Source organism: Debaryomyces hansenii (assembly GCF_000006445.2).
Source record: "Debaryomyces hansenii CBS767 chromosome A complete sequence".
NCBI classification, from domain to species: domain Eukaryota; kingdom Fungi; phylum Ascomycota; class Pichiomycetes; order Serinales; family Debaryomycetaceae; genus Debaryomyces; species Debaryomyces hansenii.
Genome location: NC_006043.2, coordinates 816,826 through 829,408, shown reverse-complemented (window position 1 = coordinate 829,408; position 12,583 = coordinate 816,826). Strand labels below are relative to the sequence as shown.

Below are 12,583 nucleotides of genomic sequence, written 5' to 3'. Positions count from 1 at the left end.
AAAAATACCGCGGTGTTGGTTTCTGCCACATAACAACTAAATATGCTTTTGTATAATAGAGATACTTGCAAAAAAGTATTGGAATAAAGATTTTTATTCATAAAATTATCTTATAATTGCACTTGATGCTATTTAATTTCATGGAAAATATGATATTTTTGATATATATGTATAGATTTTAATTAATTTTTAACCTTAATAACTATCCATGAATAAAGTTGTGTATAAACATAAAAACATAACCCCAAATCCCCAAATCACTAACGCAAGTGAACATGACTTTAATAAAAGGTCAGTCTTTGATGGATAATCGACTTCAGAACCAATTAATTTATAACCAAATAAGCCCGGTAATATGAATGAGATAGCCGTAGAGCCTGTGGCTCCAATAATGGCTAAGACAAATGCAAATGATTTAATAGTGATAGCAAACGTGTACCCTGTAATCAACAAGATTGTAGTTATCGCTAAGAATACATTGCGTGAAAAAGGAACAATAGTAGTCTTCATTGACAAGTCTTCCAGTACAGAACCTGACTCGTGAATTTCCTGCGAGGCATCATCTAGCAAGGCAGTTGTCTCGTCGTCTGTGTCTCCATGATCTTCCTTTTCCATGATTTTGGAATAGACCGTATGATAGATATTATTTACTGAAATTCTTGCTGGATGAAGCATTAATGGGAATGAAAAAACAACCATGAACACTATGCAGAGGCGTCCTAATGTAGTAGTCCACGAGTTAGGATACAGTAAGATGACATTTCCATTAACTTTATCTCCAAAAGTAGAATATCCAGCTAATCCAACTACAATAAACAACACAGATGATACAATTATAGCTATATTAATTAGCTCCGTGATGCTCTTCAACGACTTATCCTTGGCTTCATTAATTATTGAAAACATGTTTTGATGACCAGTGAAAGCAAACACAGCAATCGAGAAGGTACTGAACATTCCTAAGATATTTGGGGGAAACAATTTAATTTCACCTTTGGAGCTATCCGGGATATCATCGATAAGAAAATGAGTAATTACCAACAATGCCATGTAGAAAATTGCTACCAACCCCAATATAGATGTATACTGGAGAGATGACAAATTCTTCATGAATGACAATGGAACACAGATAACTGTCGAAACAAGAATCCAAAACGTTCTATAATGCTCATCCGAGACAAAAGAAATACTGGTAATAATCGTAGGCATCAAATCCCCAATTAATACCAAATATGAAATGGCACATCCAAAGCACTGGACTGCGATTGCAATGTCGAATACCACGGACAAGGAGGGATATGTGATAGAGCAAATGTTAAAGAATGTTGCATGACCCAAAGGAGCATATTTTGAAACATATCCTTGAAGAAAAAGACCATATCCTGATGTAAGAGCTGCTAGTAATATAATCACTGTACCTATAATGCTACCATCTGTAGAATAGGTATATGGCATTGAAAGGAGGCCTGCACCAATAATAGTCTTCATTAAATTGATTGCGGATGACACCATGGATGCCCCTTGATGTAAATCAACTGTGGGCATGGTCCGTTTGTATGTATAAGTCTAATAATTTGAATTCTAAGGAAGAGACTATTGCTTAGAAAGAAGAATTCTGTACAGAAAGCCCATAATAAAAATACGCGCATAGAATTTGTTTTGATCTGTCTTGATCCACCATAAAAACAATTTACAATTTCTTAAACGCCTTGACCAAAGTTGATTAGAACTAGTATCAAGACAGAACAGCATATACAGGTGGGAGATACGTGTGTTCTGATACCAAAATTGTTGCCACTTTATTCACGAAAAAATTGAAATTGGTTCAGAGATGAATGCAACTGGTACTGTGGCTTCGTCGTCTGGATTGAACAGTTCAAGAGAATCGTCGATTACAGTGGCTGTTAGGGTTAGGCCATTTACTCCTGGAGAAGAAAACAATCTTATAAAGTTAAATAATGAAGAATTTTTTCTTGGAGATGGATCATTGAGTACTAATAACGCTGCTACTGATACACCATCAAAGAAGTCTAATTTGATGCCCAGAGGTATACGAAAAATCATAAATGTTGTGGATGATAGAATGTTGATATTTGATCCACCGGAGACCAACCCACTAATACAGATGCAGAGAAATGCGTTCCCTAATACCAAAGCCACCTCTAGGATACGAGAACATCGGTTTGTGTTTGACAAGTTATTTGATATACAAGCAACGCAAGAAGACGTGTATAACAACACTACTAGACCTTTATTAGATAGTGTTTTGGATGGCTTCAATGCAACCGTATTTGCGTACGGAGCAACTGGGTGTGGTAAGACACATACAATTCTGGGCACACCTCTTGATCCGGGGGTAATCTTCTTGACAATGAAGGAATTGTACGAGAAAATCGAGGGCCTAGCTGATACTAAACTTTTTGATGTTAGCATGTCCTTCTTAGAGATTTATAATGAGACGATACGAGATTTGCTCAATCCAGAAACAAACTTCAAGCGACTCGTTTTACGAGAGGATGCAAATAAAAAAATATCAGTTTCCAATTTACTGTCGCATAAACCAAAATCTGTTCAAGAGGTTATGGATTTGATACTTGTTGGTAACCAAAATAGAACAAGTTCACCTACAGAAGCAAATGCTACGTCGTCAAGATCTCATGCCGTGCTTCAAATCAATGTAGTTCAAAGGAATAGAACTGCGGATATAAGTGAAGAGCATACTTATGCTACTTTATCAATCATTGACTTAGCTGGGAGTGAAAGAGCGGCTGCCACTAAGAATCGAGGAGCGAGATTGAATGAAGGTGCAAATATCAATAAATCTTTGTTAGCATTGGGCAACTGTATAAATGCATTATGTGATCCCAGAAGAAGGAACCATGTTCCTTATAGGGACTCCAAACTTACTAGATTACTAAAATTTTCATTGGGTGGAAACTGCAAAACGGTGATGATTGTTTGTGTGTCTCCTCTGTCTCAGCATTATGATGAAACACTTAATACTTTGAAATACGCAGATCGAGCGAAGGAAATCAAAACAAAACTTATAAGAAATCAGCACAACCTTGATAGACATGTTGGCTCTTATTTGAAAATGATTACTCAACAAAAACAAGAAATCGAAGATTTAAGAGCCAGGGAGCAAAAAGTGGTTGAGCTGACTATTGCAAAGCAAAACACATTGAGCCAGAAATGTCTTAATGTTACCATGGATAATATAAGTAACTTGAAAGCATCTTTATCAAAGCAACATCAAGAGAAATGGAAGAAGTATTTCTTCTTGGCTAAGAGGAAATTATTATTACTTCAAAAACTCGAAATGGAATCCTTGGTAAAATACCTCCACAAATTGAGCAAGAGTGGAAACATCAATGGCTTTCAAAACATTGTCAATTTGTCAGAACAGTTGATTTCCAAAATAACCACTGGCATTTCTGACCTAGAGTCCCAATATTCCCGACCCAATGAAATTGACTATATTTTTAATGAATCCACGCTACAAATGTTGAAGAAGCTAAAAGAGCAAGAGGGATGGTCGGATCATAATACGGTAGTATTTGATTCGTTAGTTGCATGCCTAAGAGATTCCTTAGAAAGAGAAATACTATTCAATTCATCTATTTTGTTCGATCATCTTGTCCACGAAATACGAGGTTTTGATTTCTTCCCCAAAAGTTTCATAGACATGTTGGCTACGTATTCCCACTCCGAAAAGGAAAACATGCACGAGTATACTACGGCCAGCTTGTCAAATGCAATAAATGGACTTACTAAAACTTTAGAGGAAATTCTTGATGGTGAGTATGATACTGCGATTGAAAATGTTACTTCGTCATTTATGCAAAGAAAATTAAAAGAACAAGAAATGCAAGCAAATAAAGTTAATAATCATTCTATTGATCCTTCTATAGTCATACCAAAACCTAGGGATTGCAAACGAGGTTCCAATTCACCCTTAAAGTCTTCTCCTCCGAGAGATTTCAAGAAATCTATAACCAAGAAGAATGGATCGAGTATTTCACCAGCCATGCTACAAAAGCAAGGTAAGAAAGTTCGTTGGGATGTTCCTAATCAAGACTCAACGTTGGCTGAGAGTGATGTAAGCATAGACGAGCAAAATACCATCCTCAAAAGTGATTATGAAGATGACTCGCCTATAGGAAACAATATCATTGATAAGACAAATATGATAGATGACTTGGATCTAAAATTTGATCCAACGCTTGACTCACCCCCATTGGCCCAACTACTCAAAGATAGCATGAATCGAAGTCTAATGGCAGATTTGAGCAAGGGTAGGAACAAGCATCGCAAATTCCAGCCGCTAACCAATCGTAAGTTATCCACGAATGAAAATAGCGAACCGTTAACCAAGCTTCCACTATTAAATAAACAGGCGAGCACCAAGATAACCAACTCAATGCAACCGACCACGCCAAATGAGGTGCCCGAATCGAGCCCAAACTATCTCCCTGGGACTCAAACGAACACTAAGTTTAAAATGAACACGTTGGGGGCCCCATCTAGAGTTATCAATAGATATAACACCTATGTGGAAGACGACGAGGATTCTAGGGATATAGAGAGCAATGGATCAGAGAAAGTCGAGTAGGCTTCCTGTATTCTACGCGTGCAATTGAAATAGAATTAAATGTATAATGAGTTATGATATACGGTAAACACGAATTAAACAAAAGGAAACATTATTTATTGATTTTAGTATAACTAAACTCAGAGAGCAGTAGGATTCATAAAAGCATTAAATAAATTACCATCTACCACCTTGGTTTCCACCTTGACCACCACCGTAGCCTCCTTGGCCACCGCCGTAACCTCCTTGGCCACCGCCGTAACCTCCTTGACCACCACCGTAGCCTCCTTGACCACCACCGTAGCCTCCTTGGCCACCGCCGTAACCTCCTTGACCACCACTGTAGCCTCCTTGACCACCACCGTAACCTCCTTGGTTTCCACCATTGTTTCCACTGCCAAATCCACCTTGGCCACCGCCGTATCCACCTTCGTGTCTGCCACCTTCATGTCTGCCACCGTCATGTCTACCGCTGTGACTACCACCATATCCACCTTGGTTTCCACCGTATCCACCTTGACTACCACCGTAGCCGTCGTTTCTACCTTCGTGTTTGTCTCCACCTAAAAAGCTGCTCAATCCACTCATCAATCCACCTCCTTGTTGACTGTGGCCATGGTTGTTGTTAGAAGATCCGTGGTTTTCAAATCTATCTTCGACCTTGTTTGCTCCTATTGCACCGGCAATAGCTCCACCAATACCACCCAACGTGGAGTGGTTTCCTCCTAATTTGGATCCACCAAATGCTCCAATAGAACCACCTGCAAGTGTAGAGATGAGTCCTCTGTCGCCATCTTCTCCTTGTTGGCCTTGTTGACCTTGTTGACCTTGTTGACCTTGTTGACCTTGTTGTTGATCACGTCTTGGTTCGTAGGATCCTTGATCACCGGATGAATAAAAATCGTTTGCGGACATAATTATATTTATTTAATGGAATTTATTTAAATCAATTGAATAAATAAAATCTTATTAGAAAGAGCAAATTATTCAAATCAATCAATCCACAGCGATCAGTTCTCGTTTTATAGTCTCCCCCTTGTGTTTTATACGATTGTTCTTTTACTTGTGAAGAATGCATCATTACGTAACTCAATTAATTTCAGTCACCGAATATTCAGCCACATTGGTCACAAATCACCGAAGCAAGGGGCTCATACAGACAAATGCCATAGGCATACGTGTTCGGAATAGCCATGTAGGACGATGCGGTAGAACGGCCAAAAATAGAAAGACGCGGGTTAGATATGTCTTGTAGTGAAGAGGTTTTGCATAGGGGTGTGTATAGTGATGTAAGTGCAATTATTCTATTGTATTATGGTTGATGGTGAAATTTAGTTGTGTACAATAGTGAAGTTTTAGTTAGAGAATTCTATGAAAAGTGGTATGTAGATGTTTTGGTAATGATCTAGTATTACAGGTGGCTTGTACTAAATATGTGAAGAACAGCTCTGAGAGATGAAAGTTGTGGCCGGGGGTTGTTGTAGGAACATGTCATTGCATGATGCTGCGATTATGTATCTCCGAATTCTCGGAGATAAATATCTTTCTCAGAGTTTGACACTGCCGATGGAAGGAGCCATGGGCCAGCAGACAGTACATGCAATATTCGATCATCAATTTGTGAGACATGTAGTGATATTCTTCTGTTGGATGTAAACGAATAAGCATCATTCTGAACACTTCAACAAGTTGGTTTCTGGCAGTTAACACTCCAAACAGTTAGTGAATCATTATTCAACTATCTACACTTCATTATCATAATGGCTTTCAATTAGATATTAACATATGTAGACCTAATGCGTGGGTTAAACAAACCTACATGATTACACAATCTTTTTCCTGGGCCCCATTGGCAGACGCAGGGGCTCTTGAAGAGGGAAATCTCTTCTTGGCCTTCTTCTCGATAGAAGACGCCAATTCTTTATTTGTGATCCTCGACAACGACTTCTCATCTCCGTTCTCGGCTGCTTTTTGGTACCAGTGCTGCGATTCGTGGACATTCTTGATACACCCGATTCCCTTTTCATAAAAGTTAGCCAACGCAAACTGGGCCTTAGGCAATTCACACATGGCAGCCCTTTTTGCCCACTCGAATGCCTCAGTGTCATCTTTGGGTAAGTATGGATCTGATCCAACAAGATACCACGCACACATCGCCAACATCGACTCGGGGTCTCCGCCTAACGCAGCTGTGGTATAGTAGTGGATCGAGAGGTTGGAGTCCTGAGGAAGAATGTCTCCAAACTCGTAGCATTGACCTAGAATAGCGGCCGATTGGACATGACCAAGCGCTGCAGCCTGGGCGTATAATTCTAATGCATATTTTTTATCAGCAATGACAATATCTTGGAACCCGTTGAAATAAATTTTTCCCAACTCATAAGGTGCAGCTGCAATAAGCTCGTTGGCTACGTTAGAGGCTCTGGTTAGCCATTTGATCCCAATCTTCTTGGTATTCACCTGCGAGGATAATCCCATTCTTCCGTAGAACGAGTACACCCCTAATTTGTACATAGCAGCCGGGTGGTTTTTAGATGCCGCCATCTTCAAATAATCAACGGCCTTTCTCGCATCACGACCAGTTCCCAATCCTTCTTCGTAACAGTATGATGTTCTATAAGCAGATTCTACGTGACCGTGCTTGGCCGCGGATTGAAACAACACAAATGCTTCTCTGTTTTCAATCTTACCTAATGCTCCCGAACTGTACGCATCGGCCAACAAATACTGTGAATCAACATACCCTTTGTCGGCCAATTTCTTCAAATAGAAAAGTGCTTCTTTTAACAATGCTCTTTTCAACTTCTTATCGTCCAAATTGATGTCGGAACCGCTGAAATCGAGCGATGCAGCCGACCTTGACTTGTTATGCGATTTTTTGAATATATCACTACCTAATGTCAACGACGACCCATTGTTTTCCTTTTCCAATGGACCCTTTTTAGGTGAATTTTCAATAGATTGTCCCTGGGGAGTATTAGTGGAACTTAAACCTGCATCAGTCGAATCTAACATAAGGGCTGTTTGCAACATATACTGTGCATACTGGAACAATACGCTCGGGTCATTCGACCGTTTTGCGTTTTTCCTATACAATTCGATGGTCTTGATTCGTGGCAATAACTGGCTAGAATTATCACCGAGATATTGCTGTATAATGTTTTGACTGAAGTCAACCATACTGGCATTGTCAGAACGGTCGTGGAAGAACGATGACGTCGACGACACTGACCTGTTGTGGCCAAACTTGGCGAAATCAGGCGCCGATGCCACCAAATTGTTCTCCGATTTCGAGAATATCTGGCTATCCAATGCATTTTGGTTGAGATTGAGGTTCGTCACAGACGAAGTGGTGGACAATGGATTCGAGTTAGGAGACATAAGCGGTGGTTCCTTCTGTGTAAACACCGGTGGTGGCGTCAGCGACTCATACACCGGGTATGGGGCCTTGGTGCCCGCTGCTCCGTCCGCCTCATTGCTTGCACCACCTAGCACCCCCAAAGGTGCTGGAATGTCCATTTCTTGAACTGGAGTCTGGTATCCCGATCCTGGGGCCTGTCCTAGAGATCCGCTCGACTCGTGTCCACTGTGGTTGTTCCCGACTTCACGAGGTGGTGATGGCTCTCCGTAGTCCTCAACTGGATATGGAGCATTTGTACTTGCTGCCTTTTGGCGATATGGGTGACTACTCATCTCAATTTGCCTGTACTTTAGTCTTCTGTGCTAAAATTGTCTTTTCTGGTGCCGAAATCTAATCCCGCCGACTCAATCCTTCCGTAGCAACTGTCGTAAAAAATAGCTCTTAAATTCTATATTACTAACAATTTAAATCTATAACGATCTATCGTTTCCCGGACTATCCCTTTTAGTACGTCACTACCACTATATATGGCTTTAAATACGTATATGATTAGCTATAATAAACTGTTTCTTCTAGAATTTTTCCAAATCTTTTTCTTACACTAACATTTGAGAGGGCGTGGTCCGATCCAAAATGTATTTTTATTTCATCTGGTATATCGAAGGTTTTGTTTTAAACAAACGGGTATAGTTCGGTATGTGGAGCCTCTCGTAAGCATGATCACGTCACAGGATGTGTGGAATGTACTTGCTTTATGTGGGCTAAAATAGAACTGTTGTTCAAGAATGTAGGTGCAGCGTGTTTTGGGAACGGGCTTAACATAGAATGCCGAGAAAATGCAGATCGCAGGAACCGTTAACAAAGTCTATTAAATATATATGTTATATACGCGTAGAGGGCATCGAATCCCCGTCGTGCCGGGTGTATTAGCAGAAACGTTGTGGGTGAAGCGTCGTGCATGCTTAGGTCCGACTGAAAAAGTTGAAATAGGCTGCAATGAAGGCTGCGACCACCACACCAACAAGGGTGAATCGCTGCACGCCAAACGAGGGGGTCAGATGGTCGTCCTGTTCGACAAGAAGCCTGGCTCTGTCCTCGGGGTCCAACAGATCGATGTTTTCCCGGACATCGAAGGGCTTTTCTGGGTCTGTGGAGTCGGTGGTGGCTGCGGCCTGCTCACGAGCGTTTCTGGCCGCGACATCGACCTTATTCTGGGCCACCAAGTCAGGAAACTGCTTTGTAAACCGCTGGTTCTCGGCGTTGTTCCACTCTTTACTCGAGCGTGCGAGTCTCTTCTTGACGTTGTCGCTGGTAGTGATCGACCCGGTGGTGGACTCGTCGCCCGTCATGAAGCTGAGAAGCCCCGTCAAAATCGTGGCTACACTCCACGCCGGATTCCAGGTGTCGGGATGGTAATCACTCATCGAGAGACATAATCTTGTGTTGCATGCAAATCTCCCGTTAGGAGTGATCATCGAGATCGATGGTGGCTTGAACGGGTATTCTGATGGGAACCGCAAGATCCCATGGTACTGGCCCTCTTCGAATGGCGTGTGGGGTGGTCCTGTTATCACATAGTGCCACTCCAATATATTTTCATCGTTCGGCTTGGCGCTGACATATGGGGGCGGATTAAGCGTAATAGCCTTATATTCCTTTGTTAGTCTCTTCTGGGATTGTCTAGATGCCATCGTTCTTTTGATGTGATATAACCTTTATGTCTTTTTGGATAGTAGAAATGAAAAAATGTGCAATAAATTTATAAATATCCGATTTCTTCGATAAAACTAATTTGATCCTAACTGTTTTTAGCAGGATATGACCTATAAATACAAAAGATAAGCGTATTCTATCGGAAAAAGACCATAAAGAATAGATAAAATCCAACAATTACACATCGATGCGTATCGATACTACAAAGTTGAGGCGCACACGAGCTATGGTATTACTACTATAAAAGGTAAGTAATCGATCCCTAGACTTCGTCTAAGGTAGTAGTGCGGGTATAGCATCTTAGAATGTGCTGTTTTTATTACAGAACATCCTTTTGTACTGACGAAGAGGTGGAAAAATGTGCTTCGTAGTTGAAATCACCTTTTGCAATCATTATCCGAAGAGATGAATAATTATGGTTGATCTACTTTTTCTGGCCAATAGCCAAGATCAAACTGGTCTCGACCAAGTATACGGTTGTTCCATTGGATATTTTGGATCTGAGCTGGTTATTTTTCAATTTTTCGTTGATTTCGTCGGGCAAGTGGTGCTCGATAAATGGCTGTTCCTGCCACAAGTACACTCGGGCCTCTCTTGCACTCGAAACGTTAGCGAGATTGGAATATTCACCCAATGTTTTGTTGAGCGCGTCGACTTTCAAGCCACCCATGTGTCTGACAGCTTCGGATGCACTTTTGGTAGCGGAAACAGATGTCTCAACGTCCTCGTTGTAGAAGTCGACAATGAACAACCACCCTCCAGGTCTGAGAAACGTGGACAACTTCTGGGTCACTTTCTCGTAGTTGTCTATGTGATGGTAAGAAAGCGTACATGTAATAAGATCCATAGAACCTTCAAACTGAGATACTACTTCCTGTGCCGTAGGGTCCAAGATATCGCACAAGTATGATGTCATCGCGACCCCATCGTATGTAGCATTGACATGGCTGGCCTTTTCGTTATACTTGGCCAAGAAGGTTGAGTTTATGTCAACGCCAATGATATCGGACGTCTGATCCGAATTTGTAGCTAAATACGGAGCAAAATACTGAGTAAGTATACCTGTTCCACATGCGAAATCCATCATCTTCATTCCTGGCTTGAACACACTGCCGGGAAATTGCGTCCCGAATGTATGTGGATCTGGCAATGACTTATCTGGCGAGAACCCATTGTACGGCTGTTCTGGATCTCCGATCAATTTATTTGACTCTTCAGGGGTCTTTCGTGGACTGCTTACATCAAATTCCAATAAAGATTTGGCGAAGAAGATACTCAAAAACTGCATCGCATCACGCTTATCGTAATCCTCGGCCATCTTCGAGTCAAACACCTTGATATTAGCTTCAATTGCAAGTTTATGCTGGTCTTCTGTCATGCTAATTGTGCTATCCGTAGAAATAAGTGCTGGAATTTTGTCCTGATTCTATGAGCCTTAAGTACCGTTTATTCGGTTTGTGTCACTATCAGAATCAATACGATAACAATCATTCCGACTTACTAAATATCACATTGTATGATAATAAAAAGACTGGAGTTTTAATAGGCCTCTACATATGTTTCCGAGGAAGTCAGACTATCTTCTGTGGATCGATATGAGCTTTATTTATACATTTCGGTTATCTTTTGGATAAGTTTCCAGTTACACGACTTTGTATTACAGAACTTAGGACATAAATAAGGTCTTCTGAAAAATTATTCTTGGCTAGTATTTGGGGAAATACATTCCAGATGACATTAGTAGTTCAAGCGATAATTATCGTGTTCTGTATAGGATTCTACTTATTTGACCAACAAAAAAAAAGACTTACCCTTTTATGATATAAGTACCAAAATTCATAAAAGGTATCATTCATCCATTCAACATACATTCAAATGTAACGGAACTTATCCTATCAATACAGGTCGAAATATGAGCATAATTGAACCTTTTGTACTTGAATCTAGCAATGGTAGTATTACTGTTGACGGAATTAATCAACTAGAATGTTTTATTCCCGAATCACATCGATTCAAAGAAAAATACGTGAAAAATACTATGGAAAGCAGCAATTTATCTATCGGTGAACAAATTGCATACCAATGGACGAAACCCGAAACAGGTGGGTTTTATCAAAATGAGGAATTCGGTCTGTTAGGAATGAAATATCATCTATGGATCGATGAACGTATAGAAATGGATGACGATGAAAATTTTGACAAAGCTGAACTAGCTGAACTATTCACGTCCAACAGTGCTATTAGCAGTTTAAGTCATACTCTTTTTCGCCAGAATAAGAAAATAGAACCTACTGAACATAATGGAATAACTACTTCTATTATTCCGGCAATATTTGATTGTTCTTCTGACGACGTTGACATTAAGTGTCTCTTCTTTACTCGTAATAATAAATATGATATACAATCGATGCTCAAATTGCAAGACTGGGAGAATATTTTAAGAATCACACTATCACAATTAATTAATGATGGTTATGTTGGTGGTAAGGTTACGGTTTTACCCAGTGATAAATCGTTCGAAATTCTGCTTAAGCTAGGTTTAGCGTTGGAGCCAAAGGTTTTGGAAGAAGAATACATAAATCTGAAATCAATGAAACTAAGGGAGACTATTTTAAACGAAATTTAGTCAGTTTTGTCTATCATATCTTGTATCACTCAATTATATTTAAGGGACACTATTTTCCTCTTGCCATTTTCTCCCTTCAATATAGTACCTAATAGAATACGACCACTGCCTTCCATAGGAGCTTTTGAATATTTCATATTTACCTAGTATCAATAGAATTTCCATATTGTATCACGTGTTTATCTTCAATTCTTATACCAGTAAGCCATATCTAAGGCGATTTACTGGCTATTGTAGGAATGTTATTGTATATAGAAATATAGACGAGAAAGTACCGTTTGAAAGGAACGGG

At 40.1% G+C, this 12,583-nt stretch overlaps 7 protein-coding genes across 7 annotated transcripts; 2 read left to right on the top strand and 5 right to left on the bottom strand. All coding sequences in view use genetic code 12, as the record gives it.

Annotated features, from left to right (window-relative positions):
• Positions 1-195: 195 nt before the first annotated feature.
• On the bottom strand, positions 196-1,545 carry DEHA2A09834g (DEHA2A09834p; the record flags this gene model as incomplete). The annotated part of the gene is made up of 1 exon (XM_456759.2): positions 196-1,545. The coding sequence occupies one exon, from the start codon at positions 1,543-1,545 to the stop codon at positions 196-198; it is 1,350 nt and encodes a 449-aa protein (XP_456759.2).
• A 286-nt stretch (positions 1,546-1,831) lies between these two features.
• Positions 1,832-4,612, top strand: DEHA2A09812g (DEHA2A09812p; the record flags this gene model as incomplete). Its single annotated transcript, XM_002769975.1, has 1 exon — positions 1,832-4,612. One exon carries the CDS (start codon positions 1,832-1,834, stop codon positions 4,610-4,612), a length of 2,781 nt encoding a protein of 926 aa, XP_002770021.1.
• A 156-nt stretch (positions 4,613-4,768) lies between these two features.
• DEHA2A09790g (DEHA2A09790p) lies at positions 4,769-5,506 on the bottom strand (the record flags this gene model as incomplete). Its single annotated transcript, XM_456757.1, has 1 exon — positions 4,769-5,506. The coding sequence occupies one exon, from the start codon at positions 5,504-5,506 to the stop codon at positions 4,769-4,771; it is 738 nt and encodes a 245-aa protein (XP_456757.1).
• A 900-nt stretch (positions 5,507-6,406) lies between these two features.
• Positions 6,407-8,284, bottom strand: DEHA2A09768g (DEHA2A09768p; the record flags this gene model as incomplete). The annotated part of the gene is made up of 1 exon (XM_456756.1): positions 6,407-8,284. The coding sequence occupies one exon, from the start codon at positions 8,282-8,284 to the stop codon at positions 6,407-6,409; it is 1,878 nt and encodes a 625-aa protein (XP_456756.2).
• Positions 8,285-8,914: 630 nt separating this feature from the next.
• On the bottom strand, positions 8,915-9,643 carry DEHA2A09746g (DEHA2A09746p; the record flags this gene model as incomplete). The annotated part of the gene is made up of 1 exon (XM_456755.1): positions 8,915-9,643. The coding sequence occupies one exon, from the start codon at positions 9,641-9,643 to the stop codon at positions 8,915-8,917; it is 729 nt and encodes a 242-aa protein (XP_456755.2).
• A 446-nt stretch (positions 9,644-10,089) lies between these two features.
• Positions 10,090-11,043, bottom strand: DEHA2A09724g (DEHA2A09724p; the record flags this gene model as incomplete). The annotated part of the gene is made up of 1 exon (XM_002769974.1): positions 10,090-11,043. One exon carries the CDS (start codon positions 11,041-11,043, stop codon positions 10,090-10,092), a length of 954 nt encoding a protein of 317 aa, XP_002770020.1.
• A 534-nt stretch (positions 11,044-11,577) lies between these two features.
• DEHA2A09702g (DEHA2A09702p) lies at positions 11,578-12,291 on the top strand (the record flags this gene model as incomplete). The annotated part of the gene is made up of 1 exon (XM_002769973.1): positions 11,578-12,291. The coding sequence occupies one exon, from the start codon at positions 11,578-11,580 to the stop codon at positions 12,289-12,291; it is 714 nt and encodes a 237-aa protein (XP_002770019.1).
• Positions 12,292-12,583: the final 292 nt, after the last annotated feature.